Source organism: Alosa pseudoharengus, unplaced genomic scaffold (genome assembly GCF_046254945.1).
Source record: "Alosa pseudoharengus isolate Yale_2024_CS ecotype anadromous, Long Island Sound unplaced genomic scaffold, YU_APseudo_1.1 YU_APseudo_1.1_scf_5, whole genome shotgun sequence".
Lineage (NCBI taxonomy): Eukaryota > Metazoa > Chordata > Actinopteri > Clupeiformes > Clupeidae > Alosa > Alosa pseudoharengus.
In genome coordinates, this window is record NW_027468837.1 from 25,963,175 (window position 1) to 25,981,950 (window position 18,776).

The following is an 18,776-nucleotide window of genomic DNA, read 5'->3' on the forward strand; positions in this document are numbered from 1 at the left end:
CCAGCTTTAACCTATCAGTGCCTATGTGAGTACTTTAATAATTACTAGCCAACTGGTTAGGCAAAGTCTATATCCATCGTCATATGCATGGGATGCAGTCCTCTGTGATACATAGACAAAGAGTATCAAGATGGAGATCAGTGCTTTGTCTCCATGTGATCTGGGAAAGAAGTTGGAAAATGAATGTCATAAAGGAACATATTCAAGAAACAATGGGTTTCTAAAATTCAGTTCATCAAGGTATTTCACTTGATGAAGATGACCATGTGTGTTTTCATCACAAGTATTCATAACAAGGTTTGAGGACTCGTGGATCCAAGAGGCATTTGTAAAAAGATGATAAATCGTTAGTATTGATTTTTATGCATCTGACAATGCACTGAATTTTAGAAACCCCTTTTTACTTGAACCATATGAACCATAAACTGTGTGTTTAGATTGGATATGTGCAGCAAACAAGTGACTCTCTTACTCTTCCATTGACTTCCATTGTATTAAAAGAGCACCACATGTGGTGCAAAGTGGTACTGCAGATAAAGTACAAATTCAGTGGATTTATAGACAATATTTGTAAAAAATCTTATCTCAATGAAGAAACTGAGCAACAAGCCCACATTTTGGGCAGATGATCCTCACATACAGAATGATATATGGTAAAATTAAAAAAAATCCTGTTAACTGTCCACGTGGTGAAATGAGAAGATGAAAACGGGCTTTTTGAAAATCAAGCCCAATTTAATAAAAATGCTCTGACAATGTGATAATGTTAACAACCAAAGTTAATGCATGGACATGACCTTATAATCCATACATGAGTGGGAAAAAAACTGATGAATTTGTGTCACATACTTTTTGAATGAGAAGCCCTCAAAGGTGGTGATGTTTTTTCACATTATGAATTTATAGCCATTTTCAGAGCTTTGCAGAGGGGGAATTACACAAGATACACCTGATTTGATTGGATTGTTAAATTCAACAGGGAAATGTACTTCTATTCACATAGTTTCACTAATGTGTGTGAAATACCAAAAGAGCCAATAATGTTGGAAGTTGAACAAAAAGGATTGTTCACCACGATGCTTAAAATTACTTGAAACTTCAAAGGGCTGTAGTTTTGGAACCATTAGTGATACAGATATACCATTTAGGATTTATGCATAGGTTTGGTCTACAAACACCTGTGAGTTTTTTCAGATTTTTTGGGAGAGGGTGACCTGCCAGCCACTGGGTGATTTGACACGGAATGACCCAGTGTGTATGTATTTATATCGGTGTGTCTTTGTGTGTGCCTATGTGTTTTTGAGTGCAGGAGCTTAGCACAGGGAAAGGCATCAAGTCACTGACTGCAGGTGCCTGGATATAAAATAAAGTGTAAAGTAAGTAAAGTAAAGTAAAGTAAAGTAAAGTAAAGTAAAGTAAAGTAAAGTAAAGTTGCCTTGCCTGCGGAAGCAAGGACTGTGTGTGTACATGTGTATGAGGCTATATGTATTTGTGTGTGTGTGTGTGCGTGTATATGGTACCTTCGCAGGAGTAGTGTCCTATCCTGCGGAAGCCTGATTTGCAGGAGCAGAAGGACTCTGTGCCGTTGACCACACAGTGAGTCTCATCACTGCCACTGCACTCATGACCACACTTAGAGGACACATCTGTGGGGAGACAGAGAGAGTTACAGGACTATCACACACACACACACACACACACAAGAACACACACACACACACACACACACACACACACCTTTCTTGTCACAGTTGGTTTCGTCTGAGCCGTAGTCCTCGCAATCGTTGAAGGAGTTGCAGATAAGGGTAGGGCTGAGGCAGCGGCCATTACTGCACCTGAACTCATCCTTCTCACACACCGGTGGAGGCGGAGGATCTGCAGCAAATATCACATATTGACACATATACTGTACATACACAGCCATAAAAACACACCCGCACACACACACACACAAGACAGATGAGAAATTCATAGCTTCTGTCATGTTCATATATGATGAACAAAGGGGCAAAAAAAGCACTTGACTTTCAAATGGATCACACTGAAAGCGCTTTCAGCAAAAGCAAATGGTTTGAAAAGAAATTATTTTCACACTTTGATTGAGGAGCAAGTCCAACAATGAGCCTCTTGGTATTGGACACTTTTACCCAGCATGCTGGAAGTTGACAAGGGGGGGTGGGGGGCTAGGGGTGAGCAACACTTACGGCAGTTAACCTCATCGCTGTTGTCCCCGCAATTGTCCACGCCGTCGCACTGCTTGGCAACGGGCAGGCACACACGGTTGTTATGACAACGGAACTGTCTGGTTGGAGGACACTGGAACCTCCCTGAGCGATGTAGAGGGAGAAAGAGAAATAAGAAAGAGAAGACAGCAAGTGTGTATGTGTGTGTGTGTGTGTGTGTGTGTGTGTGTGTGTGTGTGTGTGTGTGTGTGTGTGTACACATTTTGGCATTACAGAGGGCCATTACAGCAGGGGATAGGTGTTGTAAGATGTCAGACGCGTGAAAAGATAGAATGTGATGAAAGGTCAAGAGAGAGAAAGAGAGAAATTGCAGTGAAACAGAGTGAAGAGAAAAAAAAGGGGGAGACAGAGGCAGAGGACAATTGAGAGAGAGAGAGAGGGAGAATGGGACAGGAAAACAGAGAGCAAGTGAAAGACAAAAAAACATATAAGAAAGAATAGAGAGAGTGATGAAGAGAGGTCGTAGAGGAAGAGGAAGAGAGAGAGACTCACTGCACTCGTCTGGGTTCTCGTCTGAGTTGTCTCCACAGTCGTCCTCTCCATCACAGTGCCAGCCCAGGGGCTTACACAGGGTGTTATTACACTGGAACTCATCCAGGGGGCAGTGTCGGCCCACTGACACAAACACACACACACACACACACACACAGACACAGACAGAATAAGGGTTATGGTCATACTGCGCACTATATAACACCTTTACACAAACATCAACATCACCTTATTGGTTTACTTTTTGGTTTACACAGAGTTTTCCTGTGTGACAGCTGTGTGTGTATTTAGTTAAGTATGTAAGAGAGTGTGTGTGTGTGTGCACTTGACAGTAGGAGCTTTTGGTATTATTATGTTTTTCTTCACTCTGTCCCTCAATATGTGTGTGAGTGTGTGTGTGTGTGTGTGTGTGTGTGTGTGTGTGTACGTGTGTGTGTGTGTGTTTGTGTGTACGTGTACTGTACACATTCTCACCTCCACTGTCACAACTTTCCTCGTCACTGCCATCCATGCAGTCTGGGTCGGCATCACACCTCCAGCGGATGGGGATGCAGTGGCTGTTCTTACACTTGAACTGGTCGCTATCACACTTCACTTCACAGCCATCCTACCACACACACAACACGACATAGATACTGATGATACACTCTCTCCTCCCAGTCATATTACCTGTATATAATATTCTATATTTTGGAGGAAATCCAAATAGATATAATATATTTTTGCATTACATAGTTCCTGCTAGAAGAACTGCCAAGACACTTTCAGGTGGCTACACATGTTGTGGAGACACAAGTTAACATGGGTGAAGGCATTGCCCATAATCACTTAGTTTTTGCTAATGCACCATCAGTAATGCTTAGGGTTATTTGGGGGAAATTACATAAACACAGCAGCCAAGGTACTCCTATTCACACACACACACACACACACTAACACACACATAACAGCTGCTGAGTGATGTGTTTATAACAGATATAATCACATACAGTATCTGTGTCTCACTGTGTCGATATGGATTCACATCTCCTGAAACTCTTGATTGTGTGTGTGTGTGCGTGTGTGTGTGTGTGTGTGTGTGTGTGTGTGTGTGTGTGTGTGTGTGTGTGTGTGCGTCTGTGTGAGTGTGTTTGTCTTGACAGCTACACAGTGTGAGCAGTCCTGTTTGTCCTTGTCACAGGTCCTCACAGGAATCACTTCAGACAAGTAAGAATGACTGCTATGATTAGATTGTGAGGCAGATGTGTCTGTGGTGTTGGTGTGTGTGTGTGTGTGTGTGTGTGTATGTGTGTGAGTTTACCTCATCTGATCCGTCAGCACAGTCATGGTCGCCATCACACTTCCAGCGGCCAGCAATGCAGCGACCGTTGGTGCAGGCAAACTCACTCTCAGAGCACTTACGAGGAACTAGAGAGATGACCGAAAACACAAAAAGACAGCAAGACAGACAAAAAGAAAGAATGAGAGAGAGAAAGAAAGAAAGAGAGAGAGAGAGAGAGAGGAGGGGTTATATTAGTAGATAGCCACTGAGGATCTTAGGGTGTTGGGGAATCACACTTCCTGTCAGAGGGTTTCTGAGGATGCAGTTTTGAGGTGCAGAAGTGGGGGGGGGGGGGGGCATCAGGCTCACACAGGGATGGAGGGGGGGAGGGGCAAGGGGGAGGGTACAGCATGGGGATGGGATGGGGAGGATGGAACACGCGGTTGCTGTGGAAACGCTTTGAGAGAGGGATAGGGAACACTGGGTGTAGCAGCCATTTTGTTTTGTTTTGTTTAATGAATGGAGACGTCCACCTACCTGTGTCTCGCCTGGACCCGCATGGACGGAGTGTGAAATGAGAAGAACAAGATGGGCGTGAAACGCATGTCAGTGAACAAGCAATGAGCTACACGAGTGCAGAGTGACCGAGACCAGACATGAGAGAATGTGGTGTGTGGCGTGAGAAAGACGAACCGGCGGTGCTGATGTGCTGATATCACCATGCACGCACACACACATACACATACACACACACACACGTACGCACGCTCACTCGCACACATACACACGCACACATACACGTACAGTACGCACGCACGCAGGCACACACGTTCACACACACACACACATATGCACACACATACGCACGCACACACACACATACACGTACAGTACGCACGCACGCAGCCACACACACACACACACACACACACACACACACACACACACATATGTACACACGGTTCCTTGCACCTTTCACAGATCTGAATAGTTTTAAAACTATTGAGTTTTAAATAAGTTATAAAGTTGAGTAAAGTTGTGTTCCGTCATGCATACTTATGCATTAGAGAATTTGGTGATTTTTTAAGAGAAGGTGACTTCTTTCACACTAACAATATCTGGTGTGTATAGTTGGATAACTTACCACAGTTGTCCTCGTCAGAGTTGTCCCCGCAGTCGTTGTCATAGTCACACTGCCAGCGCCCGGGCACACAGCGGTTGTTCTTACAGCGGAACTGATATGGCTCACACGTCCTCTCATCTGAGCCCCCACACACACACACACACACACACACACACACACACACACACACACACACACACACACACACACACACACACACACACACACACACACACACACACACACACACACACACACACACACACAAACACACACATACAAACATTACTGAGAAAAACTACTACAGTAACATTCAACCATAACATTTCTTCAAAATTGTAACTTTACAAAAAATGCTATAATGTTATAAAAAAATCTGCTTTGCTTTTTTCTCTTGGTACTTTTTGTCCCTCTGTCCCTCCCTTACCACACTCCTCTTTGGGTTCGTCTGATGCATCTCCACAGTCATCCTCTCCATCGCATTTCCAGCGTGCTGGGATGCAGCGACCAGACTCCTTACAGCGGAATTCATCCACACCACACGTCATCTGAGCTGCAGTGAATAAACATAAACAGTCACACACACATTTTAAGATGCATATACAGTTATATACTAATACCAACTAATACCCTGGCAGAAGCAGCATGAGTCGTGGTTAGATCTTAAAAGTGTATAAACTTATCAAAGAAACGAGTCTCAGAGGATGCCATACTAATTATCATCTATGGGAAATGAAGCAGATAACGGTCTGTGTGTGGAGAGAAGTGTCTGTGTGTGGAATATGAGGTCCTTACTGCAGTTGGCAGGTTCGTCGGAGCCATCCACACAGTCTGTGTCACGGTCACACACCCACACACGTGGGATACAGCGCTTGGAGATGGTACACTGGAACTGGTTAGGAGCACATGTGACCTCCGCTGTAGAGAGACAGAGGGATAGAAACACACAGAGAGAAAGAGAGAGAGAGAGAGAGAGAGAGAGAGAGAGAGAGAGAGAATCGGTAGTCAAACTGCTGTTCTGAAACAGATTGCACAGCTTTTCTTTAAACCTGCAATCACATACTTACAATATCTATCCTTTATATATATATATAAAAAAGAACACATATAATAGGCTAATAAGCTAAGCTAATTAAAAATCATGGACAGGGAAAGTGTTCTGTGTGATCTTTGAGATGAGTGTGCGTGAGTGTGTGTGTGTGTGTGTGTGTGTGTGTGAGTGTGTGTGTGTGAAAGAGAGTGTTACTCACGGCAATCCTTCTCGTCTTCTCCCTGTCCACAGTTGTTCTGTCCATTGCAGCGGAAGATTCCGGGGATGCAGCGGCTTGGGTGTGAGCACTTGAACTGGCTGGGCAGACACACGTGGATGTCTGGAGACACACACACACACACAGGCGCACACACACAGGCGCACACACACACACAGGCACACACACACAGGCGCACACACACACACACAAACACACAGGCGCGCGCGCGCGCACACACACACACACAGACAATTAGACCAAGCACACCTGACCTTTGTGAAAAGTTTTAAGTGCAAATAAAAGGTTAACAAAGTTGTAGAAAACTATGAAGATCCGAGAGTGCACGAGAAAGAGAGAAAGAAACAAAAGAGGTGACAGAGAGAAAGAAAGAAAGGTATAGAGTGAGAGAGAAAGAGGGTGAGAGGAGAGAAGAGGTTCTACCGCAGTTGGCCTCATCTGAGTTGTCCTGGCAGTCATTGTCTCCGTCACAGATGTAAGCCGGGTTGGTGCAGATGTCTGTGCCACACTGGAACTGACCTGGCCGACACTTAAACTGAGCTACAGGGAGAATACACCACACACATCATCAGAAACCATAGATATGTTATACACACAATATTAAATACACATATTATGCACACACACACACACACACACACACACAGGGTATGTGACTTACGGCAGTCGGCTGGCTCGTCTGAGTTGTCGCCACAGTCATCCTCTGTATCACAACGCCACCAGAATGGGATGCACTTATCATTCTTGCACACAAACTAGAGATAAAAAGAAAGGACACAGAATATATATATATATAGAAAAAGGTAAATTCAACATGAAAAGCAGACAACCCCCACAAATATCTGAAATACTGATCTTGTCACCTGTAAATATACCTTACAATTGATAGCAATAAATTTATGGTTAAAATGGATAATAATTTAACTTCAAGACTACTTTTAGTTAGCCATGTAACCCTTCATGGTTTTAAACAAAGACCCCATCCCCTCCCCCAATGGAATGCTAATGTGCTGGTTTAAGGCCTATCACTTACACAAGACAAAGGATGCTACCTTGATATAATGTATCCATGTATCATGAAATGTAAATGTATTCATGTCTGGTATCATTCTGATAGTCTCATTACAAGGATTGTAATGATGTGATTGTGAGAATGTTTAGAACATTCTATAAGGGATATTTCTGATATATAAGATATCTCTCCTCATGCTATTCATATAGGTGTGAAGTGGGTGTGAGTAGGTGTGTCTGATACCAAGTGGAGAGCCAACCAAGTGGGATTGTTCTTGGCGCCATTTTGTTCTTTGTTTAAAACATTTAAAAGTAACTAAACTGAAATGTTTGTCAGATTTCTAGACTTGGACTAAGGATGTAGCGGAAGAGAGGATAAGTTGGCTACAGGCCAACCTAGGCCTTTCAGGCCTGGGCTAGGCCTACATAGACCATAGACCTTTTTTGTACTCTCTCTCAGCTTGTAACATAATAAACCTGATTCCTGAGTTTTTCCTGAAGTTCGCCAGTCTAAGATCAATATTAAGTAATTATTCACCACAATTACTTTCACAATGTATAGCTCCCCTGCTAAATGAAAGTAAGAAAATGGAGAGGATAGTTCCTCTGTGGAGTTGTGTCGGTTACGGAGTGCCATCTGTGTGTGTTCAGGTGTGTGTTCAGGTGCGTGGTGTAGCGAATTGTTGTACGGGTGTCATGTTGACTCACCTGGCTGGCGGTACAGTTGGACATGCACTGGCGTCCGTCGGCGGCCAGGTAGAAGTTGGTGGGGCAGGCGCACTTGTGGCCGCCGCCAGGAGACAGCAGGCACAGGTTACTGCAGCCGCCATTGTCCACCTGGCACGGGTGGTTCTTCACTAGAGAGAGGACAACATAGGGGACCGTTAGATGTGTATGTGTGTGTGTGTGTGTGTGTGTGTGTGTATGTGTATGTATGTGTATGTGTGTCTCAACCTCTGGTTGTCTGTAAGGGTGGTAGATGTGGATGTCCATAGAACAGTGGGATGTACTGATCTGCATGGGCTGTGTGTGTGTGTGTCTCACCCTCCGGTTGCCTGTAAGGGTGGTAGATGTGGATGTCCATGGGCCGATGGAGAGTGCTGATCAGCATGGTCTTGTTGATGCCCTGGGTCTTGTGCGCCCGATTAATTGACTTGGTCTCCCAGTCGGTCCAGTAGATGTACTCCTCAAATAGAGTCATGGCAAAGATGTGGGGGATGTCCTGGCCCAGAACTACAGCACACACACACACACACGCATACACACACACACAGCGTACAATAATTATTAATGAGCACAATGAACATCAATTACTATAGCTTAACCAGTAGATGAATTGGTTGAAAAAGTTGGGAATAACATTAAATTCATGATTTTCATCATGAAATTCATGAAAATGTATGTCTATACTGTATTGTAAGTCACTTATAAGTAAAATAAAATAAAAGTGTTTCCCAAATGAACACTTTCACAAATGCATTACAGCTGAGGGTGGCATAATGAAAACATAGTAGGGAGTCATCAGTCACATTTGGAACACATTGTTTTAGTGCCACTCAGAGACAGATGTGTGGATACATGAGCATCTCCCAACATGTGTGTGTATCAGCATCTCTGTGTGTGTGTGTGTGTGTGTGTGTGTGTGTGTTTGTGTGAGTGTGACAGTTATAACCTGTGTGTCTGTTGGTGCCATCCAGGCTGGCGAACTCGATGTAGTCCTCGCGGGCGTCGGCCCAGTAGATGCGGTCGTTGATGAAGTCGAGCGTGAGACCGTTGGGCCAGGTGATGCGGTCCTGAACGATCACGCTACGGTTGCTGCCGTCCATGCCGATCCGCCCTATGTGGGGGTTATCACCCCAGTCGGACCAGTACAAGTACCTGAGAGGGACAAAAAGAACCTTGAACAGTTCAGACAACAATAAGCTGTCTGAGGTTTAGTGAGCTTTGGAAAGCTTCAACACAAGGTGAAACATAGGCCTTGAGCTTTCACTGCTAAGAGGTGGAGAAATAAACAAATAAAGAAAATCAAAGCAAAGCAACTAAATAAATAAATAAATACATGCATTTACTAAAATACTGAAAGAAGACACTGCATTCATCAGATGTAAACAAAGGAGAAATGTGATAAAGTGAGAAAGAGAGGGAGGAAACAAAAGAAAGAGAGAGAGAGGGAAAAAACAAAAGAGAGAAAGAGAGGGAGGAAACAAAAGAAAGCTCAAAGAAGGAAGACATGAACTGAATCAACATCAACAAGATCAACATTTGAACCATACTGTAGTTAATGTCATGTCTCTTTTCTTTGTAGTTATTATGATGCTGCTGTTTTACCCATTGCGGACGTCCACAGCAACAGCGCGAGGCTCTCTCAGACCCGTGTTGACCAGAATCGTGCGGTACGCTCCGTTCAGCTTGGACACCTCGATGGTGTCCCGTCCCTTATCACACCAATAGAGGTTTCCTCCTACCCAATCGACAGCCAGCCCGTCAGGGTTACTAAGAGACGTACGGTGAAGGACCTGTCAGAGGATCAAGCACAGTGCAAAAAAAACTAATGATGAAAGACAAGACAAGAGGAAGGACAAGGTTAGCAGTAGGTAGACAGATACAGACAGATCTATACACTGAAATTCACGTGAGGACAGTGCTCTTTCCAGAGTGCACACAGTGATGTACAAAACAAAGGGAAGGTTTACACAAAGTTGAAATGTAACTTCAGTAAATGCAGAGGAGAAAGCTGAAGAGAAGGTGGTGTTGGTATGAGGCTGTGGTTCTGTGGTCACCTGCACGTCGCTGCCGTTGAGGTGCATGCGTCTGATCATGCTGCCCTGTGTGGTCACGTCTGTCCAGTAGATCATCTGCTGCCTGTAGTCGAAGTCCAGAGCCACTGCGTTGTTCAAGCCCTGATTACACACACACACACACACACACACACACACACACACACACACACACACACACACACACACACAGAGAAGAGAACAGTTAGGAGAGAAGATTCAGGTTTTAAACCAACTCATGGTAGTTTTCGCAAATGTCAAAATACCATCTGCACACACCTGTCTAATCAGTGTGTAGTTGGTTCCATCCAGGTTGAGTTTCCTCAGGTAGTATCGGTTGGCAAAGATGAGGAAAGGCTCTATCTCTGTAAGAGCAAAACAAGCGTCAACATGACCGCCATGGTTATCTTCAACTCTAACCAACACCAACAACAATCTATTTATGGAAATCGCATACAGTACACATCTAACATGGAGATATGTGCCACACACACACACACAGACACACACACACACACACACACACACACACTCACCTGAGGTGGACTTGCAGATAGTGGGGTCGTCAGGCCTGAGCTCGAAGCCCTCTACACACAGACAGTGGAAGCTGCCGTGGGTGTTGATGCAGTGCTGGGTGCAGGGGTAGCTGGTCGTGCACTCGTCGATGTCCACACACGTCTTTCCATCGTCCTTCAGCCGGAAGCCAGGGTGACACCTGCACTGCAAGGGCCCATGGGAAACTCAGGTAAGGCTGGGCATGCTCACAGGGCAACGGAAACAACAAGAGTACTACACTTTCAAGGCTTCAGCCAACCCATTTTGTATGTTTAAAAGTGGATCTTTAAACACTTCTAAGCACTTTTAGATTAGATTCAACTGTATTGTCATTGTGCAGAGTACAAGTACAGAGACAACGAAATGCAGTTTTCTCACACACACACACACACACACACACACACACACACACACACACACACACACACACACACACACACACACACACTTAAACAGATTGCCATGATTCACTGGTTTTGATCTCAAAAGTGCCTTCTGCATTTAGATTTGGGATATAACATCAATGTTCAAGAATTCACTAGAGTAACTTTTGCTCAGTATCCTCTTCCATAAGCTAACAGTATTTGGGGTTTTTAAAACAATGTTGCTGGGCCATGACCTGAAACCTGATTGGATGGCAACATTGCTTAGAAGGATTCCCTGTATATCATCGACTTTACAGTCATACTCTTATACATCTTATATACAACTTACAAGAAAGTACTGTAAGTATGTAAATATATATGAGAGGAAGGAATGAGGAGGAATAAATGCAAAGTTTCAGGAGAAGACAGACCCATATTCCAGCTCTTGTCCTAGGCTCCAACACAGGTGTCTTAGAGGTGTTTTGACCCTGTGCAGCACCCTTACCTTGAAGCCAATCTTCAGGTCTTCGCAGAGTTGGCTGCAGCCGCTCAGCTTGCTGTTGATGCACTCGTTGACGAAGCAGTTGAGCTCGTCGGAGCCATCGCCACAGTCGTCGTTGTGGTTGCACAGCAGCGTCTCGTTGACGCAGTTGCCGTTGGTGCACATGTAGGCCGTGTCGTTGCACTTCTTCTCTGTTTGACCACAAAACGGGGAGTGTTATTCAACTAAGCACTGATCCACAACCAACAGAGAAGAATGTGCACAATGTGTGGTGGGGAAAACAGCATAAAACAGGGGCAATGGGTTTATGGGGAGAGGCTCCAGCTCTGATCAGGGGCGGGGGAATGAAGACATTCCTTTCCTGGTGACAGAAAAAAACCTATGAAGAGCAGAACCTACAAACCTATAAATCTTAAGAACTTGAGCTGTCTTTCGGCAGCCCACTGGGACAGATGGAGAGGTTAAGTGAAAAGGACACTAAATAAAATGTCTGTGCTTAAGATAGCGCTGGATTCAGATAGAGAGCATGAGCATAATGACTACAGAAATAAAAGGACAGCAGCGACTGCACTGGGGCAGGAAGGGGAGGAGGAGACATTGGGAGGTGAGGTGGTCTGACCTGGGCCATTGCAGCGGGGGTTTTTGGGTGCTTCGTCTGAGTGGTCATGGCAGTCGAACTCGCCGTCACACTCCCATCCTGTCTGGATGAGGCAGCGGCCATTGGCACATCGGAACTCGTTGGGCTTGCAGGTAGGGTACTCTGAGAGGAGGAGTACAGAAAAGGTGAGGTGTTTGTAATCGTGTGTGTGTGTTTGTGTGTGTGTGTGTGTGTGTGTGTGTGTGTGTGTGTGTGTATGTGACTAATTGTATGTGCATGGTTGTGTGAATGTGTGTACAAATGAGTGAGAGTGTATCTGTGTGAGTGTCTCTATGTGTGAGTGTATGTATATAAGTGTGTGTATATGAGAGTGTGAGCTAGAGTGTGAATGTGTGTGTGTGTGTGTGTGTGTATGTGTATGAGTGTATGTCTATAAGTGTGTGTATATGAGAGTGTGAGCTACAGTGTGAATGTGTGTGTGTGTGTGTGTGTGTGTGTGTGTAAAAAGTTAACACCTTAGAAATGAAAGCATAACTATTTCCCCATGAGCGATTGTCAACCTTTTCAAGGAGCAGCCTTGGAGTCTATGGATTCACTGCGACTCAATACACTTTAGCCCGACAGCAAATCATTTCACTGAGCATCTACTGCACGCTTTTAAGGAATAACCTTTAAATGGTAAATGAGATGGAGTTTGAATAGAACGGGCTGGGAATTTAATGACGTGATTTGTTTTTTTATTGGGCTTTACACGTTTACTAACACACCACTGAATTATAAATGCCAGGGTGTGAATAAATGAGCGCTTTGAGTAAGAGAACTGAACTGTTCACAAAGAGATACAGCCAGAGTGGAGGCCAAAGGGTCACAGGCTTACCGCACTCTGGAGACTCGTCTGATCCATCATCACAATCGTTGTCATGGTCACACATGAAGTGTCGGGGGATACACTGCCTGTTCTGACACATGAACTCCGTGGCTTCACATGTGTTGTTGAACACTATAGAGAGTAGAGGGAGAGAAATCATAAATGTAAATGTACTTCTATACATACTATGTATATTTTTTGTATGTGTGTATGTATGAGTGTATGTATGTATATATATATACACATGTATGTGTATTATGTATGTGTGTATGTATATATGTATACACACACACAGCATTTTGTTGGTTTGTTTGTTTTTGCCCTCTTGTTTGTTTTTTTTGGCCTCTATTATATATGGTTTTGTATTTAAAGGTATACTATGCAGGTTTAGGTATTTTTGACGAGTGTAGAGCTCCCTCTCGAGTGACGATGTATTTATATATTACTCTGCTATTGTAAATAACTAACTTCTCACTACTTATCCCCCCTGTACACAATGCTTTTGTTGTGGAGGTGAAGGATTAACAACAGGCAAAAACTATCTCCAAAGAGCTATATCTACTGACAAGGTAATATTTCACGATTCTCACGAGATTTGGCGGGGCGCCTCTCTAGCATGGAAGTTGCATGGCTGGTTTTCTCGGTAGGGACTTGCTACGTCTATGTTGTATAGCTATGCTAGGTGAAAGTTCGTTTACCATCAAATTGGCTTCGTAAAGGTGAAAATCTAACATAGTGTGCCTTTAAGAGTATGTAAATATAAGTAAGTTTAAAACTATATATGTCTACATACATTTAGAAATCCTGTCTTCTGTGTCTGTGTGATTGCTTTGGCAATGCAAATGCATTATTTGTCATGCCAATAAAGCACTTTTGAATTCAATTAAAAGAGAGACACAGAGGAGAGAGAGAGAGAACAGTGACAAATGTATCAACAAGCAGGCTGATTATGCAACACTATTCTGAGACAGCCACTGTTTGTCTTCAAGTATTGAGTTCTATCAGAGAATGTCTAATAAGGGGAGAACCACCACTCTCTGGAAACTTCAGGTTTCTTAACTGGTTGCAGTTCCTTTTCTGGTTCCACATGAGGGCGCTCACAAATAAGTGCAGAATGAATGGAGGTCTATGGAGCTGTACCGCTCAAATCCACTTTTCTCGGGATATAATTTTTTGCCCAGAAATTTGAATGTTGCATGCGAAAGAGGAGGCAGAGAAAATATACACCGCTGAGTATTATATTTTTTGAGTCACTTATTTGTTCTAAAAAGCCTTTCAAATGCGTTAATGACGTCATTCATTAGCAGAAAGCTAGTGTGTTGTGGGCAACAACGACCCAACCTGTAAGAAATCGAAAGGACGGAAGTACACGTTCATTCAACTTTTGACCTATAATCCATATTGAGCTTGCAGAAACCAGGCGAAAGAGACACATTTAGCTGTCTAGCTTCATAGCACCCATTGTTTGTGCACTTATTCGTGATTGCCCCTAGCGGAACTGCAACAGATTGCAGGTACAATGGAGTTAATAGGGAGTGATCCGGCTCTCCGTAAACGGGCTCTGGTTCTATCTACCATTCTGACTGACAGACTCGTTGACTGCTTCACCAGTACATCTTACTTGCTATACTGTATAAAGTGTAAAATGTCAGGATATCATTAATAATGACATACCTAAATTATTATTGTTGTTGCTAGTAGTGGTGGTAACAGAAGTAGTAGGAGCAGGTGCTATTATAAATATTATTATTATTATTATTATTATTGTTTTCCTGATGGCCTTGCCAACCCACTCACCACATCCAGCCAGCACGCTCTCATCGCCTCCATCAGGGCAGTCTTTGTCCCCATCACACAGCCAGCGATGGGAGATGCACTTGTTAGAGCCAGGGCACTTGAACGACTCAGGGCTACACGTGGTGTTCTCTGTGAGGAGGAGAGAGAGATGTGGGAGAGGACAAGCATAAGTCAACACACACACATGCGCGCACACACACACACACACACACACACACTGTAGCTCACACTCTCATATACACACACTCACACACATATAGACACTCACACAGGTACAAACACTCTCACTCATTTGTACACATCATTCACACAACCATGTGCATACAATTAGTCACACACACACACACACACACACACACACACACACACAAACGGATACATGGACGCAACATTGCTATAGAAACGTCATATATTACCAACAGTCACATATGTCCAACCTCTTACGTGTATGTGTCACTTAATATTAATTTCTATACAAACCAAGACGGCGGATTCCTATAGAAACGTAAGCACCCACACCATAAGTTTATCTAAATTAGCTATGTACCAAAAATTCCATTTTACCGTGACTCGAAGAGCTGTAAACAGTGTTGTAAGGATGCGTGTACAAATCCGCTTGGAGCTCCAGTGGAATTTTGAATTGCGACGATGAGAATTCTCGGGCTAACCATTGATGTGCAGTGAGAAAGGTTGGGAATAAGTACCAACCATCCCAGCACTAAACTCCGAGCGTGGTAAACAAAATTGGATATTTCAGGCAGTAAAAGCCCCGGTAAGAACCAAAGTAGATTTTGTTCAAATCTACACACCTATGGCTACTGAAAAATGGTTCATTTAACAAATGTTATTTTGAAGTATTAAAAAACATCGTTGTTTTAGAATTTTCGAACGAAATGGTTGGTAATTAGCACGTTTACGATATAATATATGAGGGACAATGAAACTTTCATAAAACTTTTACACATGGCACACATTTATGAATGTGCGTGTATGTGACTGAGTGTGTGTGTAAGCATGTGTAAAAGTGTTTGTGTGTGTATATATGACAGCGAGGCAGAGAGAGAGAGAGAGTGTGTGAATGCAAACTTACTGCAGATGTTGCCCTCGTCAGAACCGTCACCACAGTCATCAGCTCCATCACACACCCAGCTGGTTGAGATGCAGCGATGGTTGGCACACTCAAAGCCAGAGTCAGTGCAGGACTTGTCTACACATACGTACCCACACACACACACACACACACACACAACACACACACACACACACACACACACACACACAGACACACACACACACACACACACAGACAGAGACACACACACACACACACACACGCACACACACACGCACACAAAACACAGAAATGAAGGCATACTGAATCACTTCTACTAACTTCTCAACTTCATGAGTCAGGGTGAGTGGTAGATCCATTTTTTAAACATATGCCTGTGAAATATTGATATTTCTTCCTGAGTGTGTTGCACAAACAACTGCAGACAAAAAATGTTGCTGAATCAGAGCCTGAGATTCAGTAACATGATGTGGTTTGAGTTTAAGGCTGAAAGCTATGGTGAATGCTTATTTTCCCTTTCTGTCACAATACACCAGTTCATGTACATATATAGGCCAGTACTATGACCAGAAGAGAACCTTCGCAGAATCGTAGAAGAATTAATAGCCCTTTTACATATGCATTGATGAGAGTTGTGTCACAACATGCTGCAGGAAAGGTTTGCTGACACATAAAACAGGTGTGGACAAAGTCTGTGTGTGTGTGTGTGTGTGTGTGTGTGTCTTACAGCAGTTGGCCTCGTCGGCGCCGTTCTCACAGTCGTTCTCCTTGTCGCAGGTCCAGCTCATGGGGATGCAGCGGCCGCTCGGACAGGCGAAAAAGTTGGACGGACACTTCTCCTTCTTCTTTTCTGTGGAGGACAGGAGCCGCACAGGGGAGTCAGGCACACCAGTGTCACACCAATATAGGAGGAAGCCACAGAGATAGAGAGTCTGGATTCTAATTCTCACTCGAGGTAAATGGTGTGATTCTCTCTCTCTCTCTCTCTCTCTCTTTCTCACTTATTCTGTCTCTTCCGATCTTCACACATCTCTTTGTTTCTCTACCTCTCTTCATGCATCTCTCCCTTTCCCTCTTCCTCCCTCCTTACACCCCTCTCTCTATATCCCCCTCCCTCCATCCCTTTTTCCTTTTCTACCTTGTAGCCCTCCTCACCACCTGGCCTGCTCTTCTCATCAGAATAGTCATCCAACCATTTCTCTTCCTCTCCTTCCTCCTCTCCCCAGCATCTCTCTCTCTCTCTCCCTCCCTCTCTCTCTCTTTCTTTTGCTCTCTGTAGTTACCTGGGCAGTTCCTCTCGTCGGAGTAGTCGCCACAGTCGTTGGCTCCGTCGCACTGCCAGGAGGAGGCGTAGCAGAGCGTGGTGAACTCACAATGCTGGAAGGTCACGCCCTTCACCCCCAGCCGGAAGTAGCTGGTGCAGTCCGTGGCAGCTGGAGGAACAGATGGAGGAGAGAGAGGGAGAAGGAGAGGGGGCAGAGAGAGGGAGGGAGAAGGAGAGGGGGCAGAGAGAGAGAGGGAGAAGGAGAGGGGGCAAAGAGAGAGAGGGCAGAGAGCCGGAGAGGAGAAACAGAGGAGTGAAGAGGAGACAGGGGATGAGGGGAGAGGAGAGGAGGGGGGATGAGAGGAGGGGAGAGGAGGGGAGAGGAGAGGAGAGGAGAGGAGAGGATAGGGGGGGGAGGCGAGAGGAGAGGAGGGGAGGCGAGAGGAGAGGAGAGCGGGGGAGGGGAGAGGATAGGGGAGGAGGTGAGGTGAGGTGAGGTGAGGGGAGGGGAGGCGAGAGGAGAGGAGAGGAGGGGAGGGGAGAGTGAAGTGGAGCAGGATTTTAAAAATAATGTTGTGGTTGGTGCCACTGCTCCAGTACCCAAACACTGCTTCATGAATAGAGCACATAGTTACACAAGCATGGAGTTCTGTCTATGTGCATTCACATTTGGGAAGATAAGCAATCATCTATGCTGTGTGATGACTGATTTTTGAGAGGTGATGACTGATTATTCTATGCTGTGTGATTGACTGATTTTGAGAGGTGATGACTGATTATTCTATGCTGTGTGATGACTGATTTTGAGAGGTGATGACTGATTATTATATGCTGTGTGATGACTGATTTTGAGAGGGGATGACTATAATTATTCTATGCTGTGTGATGACTGATTTTAAGAGGTGATGACTGATTTTGAGAGGTGATGACTGTGATTATTCTATGCTGTGTGATGACTGATTTTGAGAGGTGATGACTGATTATTCTATGCTGTGTGATGACTGATTTTGAGAGGTGATGACTGATTATTCTATGCTGTGTGATGACTGATTTTGAGAGGTGATGACTGATTATTCTATGCTGTGTGATGACTGATTTTGAGAGGTGATGACTGATTTTGAGGTGATGACTGTGATTATTCTATGCTGTGTGATGACTGATTTCAAGAGGTGATGACTGATTATTCTATGCTGTGTGATGACTGATTTCAAGAGGTGATGACTGATTTTGAGGTGATGACTGTGATTATTCTATGCTGTGTGATGACTGATTTCAAGAGGTGATGACTGATTATTCTATGCTGTGTGATGACTGATTTCAAGAGGTGATGACTGATTATTCTATGCTGTGTGATGACTGATTTCAAGAGGTGATGACTGATTATTCTATGCTGTGTGATGACTGATTTCAAGAGGTGATGACTGTGATTATTCCGAGTTGGAAACTCACTGCAGTTTATCTCGTCAGATGCGTCGTCGCAGTCCACTCGCTGGTTACAGCGGCTCGTGTTGGTGATGCAGCTGCCGTCTCTACACTGGAACTGATCGGCTGAGCACAGGGTGGCTGTACACACACACACA

General features: G+C 44.3%; 1 protein-coding gene across 1 annotated transcript in view; it reads right to left on the minus strand.

Annotated features, from left to right (window-relative positions):
• lrp1aa (low density lipoprotein receptor-related protein 1Aa) overlaps positions 1 to 18,776 on the minus strand; it is a 157,017-nt gene that overhangs the window by 12,513 nt on the left and 125,728 nt on the right. Inside the window, exons 48-74 of the mRNA XM_076267757.1 lie at positions 18,646 to 18,759; positions 17,216 to 17,365; positions 16,660 to 16,782; positions 15,951 to 16,067; positions 14,861 to 14,989; positions 13,073 to 13,195; positions 12,217 to 12,357; positions 11,601 to 11,788; positions 10,712 to 10,895; positions 10,455 to 10,540; positions 10,179 to 10,298; positions 9,727 to 9,914; positions 9,071 to 9,276; positions 8,443 to 8,631; positions 8,107 to 8,255; positions 7,049 to 7,142; positions 6,811 to 6,927; positions 6,370 to 6,489; positions 5,915 to 6,037; positions 5,547 to 5,672; positions 5,141 to 5,257; positions 4,036 to 4,142; positions 3,210 to 3,342; positions 2,736 to 2,858; positions 2,205 to 2,327; positions 1,738 to 1,875; positions 1,521 to 1,646 (exon numbers count right to left, since the gene is read on the minus strand). Coding sequence (XP_076123872.1) covers positions 1,521 to 1,646; positions 1,738 to 1,875; positions 2,205 to 2,327; positions 2,736 to 2,858; positions 3,210 to 3,342; positions 4,036 to 4,142; positions 5,141 to 5,257; positions 5,547 to 5,672; positions 5,915 to 6,037; positions 6,370 to 6,489; positions 6,811 to 6,927; positions 7,049 to 7,142; positions 8,107 to 8,255; positions 8,443 to 8,631; positions 9,071 to 9,276; positions 9,727 to 9,914; positions 10,179 to 10,298; positions 10,455 to 10,540; positions 10,712 to 10,895; positions 11,601 to 11,788; positions 12,217 to 12,357; positions 13,073 to 13,195; positions 14,861 to 14,989; positions 15,951 to 16,067; positions 16,660 to 16,782; positions 17,216 to 17,365; positions 18,646 to 18,759 — 3,654 coding nt within the window. The remainder of the gene's footprint in view (positions 1 to 1,520; positions 1,647 to 1,737; positions 1,876 to 2,204; positions 2,328 to 2,735; positions 2,859 to 3,209; positions 3,343 to 4,035; positions 4,143 to 5,140; positions 5,258 to 5,546; positions 5,673 to 5,914; positions 6,038 to 6,369; positions 6,490 to 6,810; positions 6,928 to 7,048; positions 7,143 to 8,106; positions 8,256 to 8,442; positions 8,632 to 9,070; positions 9,277 to 9,726; positions 9,915 to 10,178; positions 10,299 to 10,454; positions 10,541 to 10,711; positions 10,896 to 11,600; positions 11,789 to 12,216; positions 12,358 to 13,072; positions 13,196 to 14,860; positions 14,990 to 15,950; positions 16,068 to 16,659; positions 16,783 to 17,215; positions 17,366 to 18,645; positions 18,760 to 18,776) is intronic.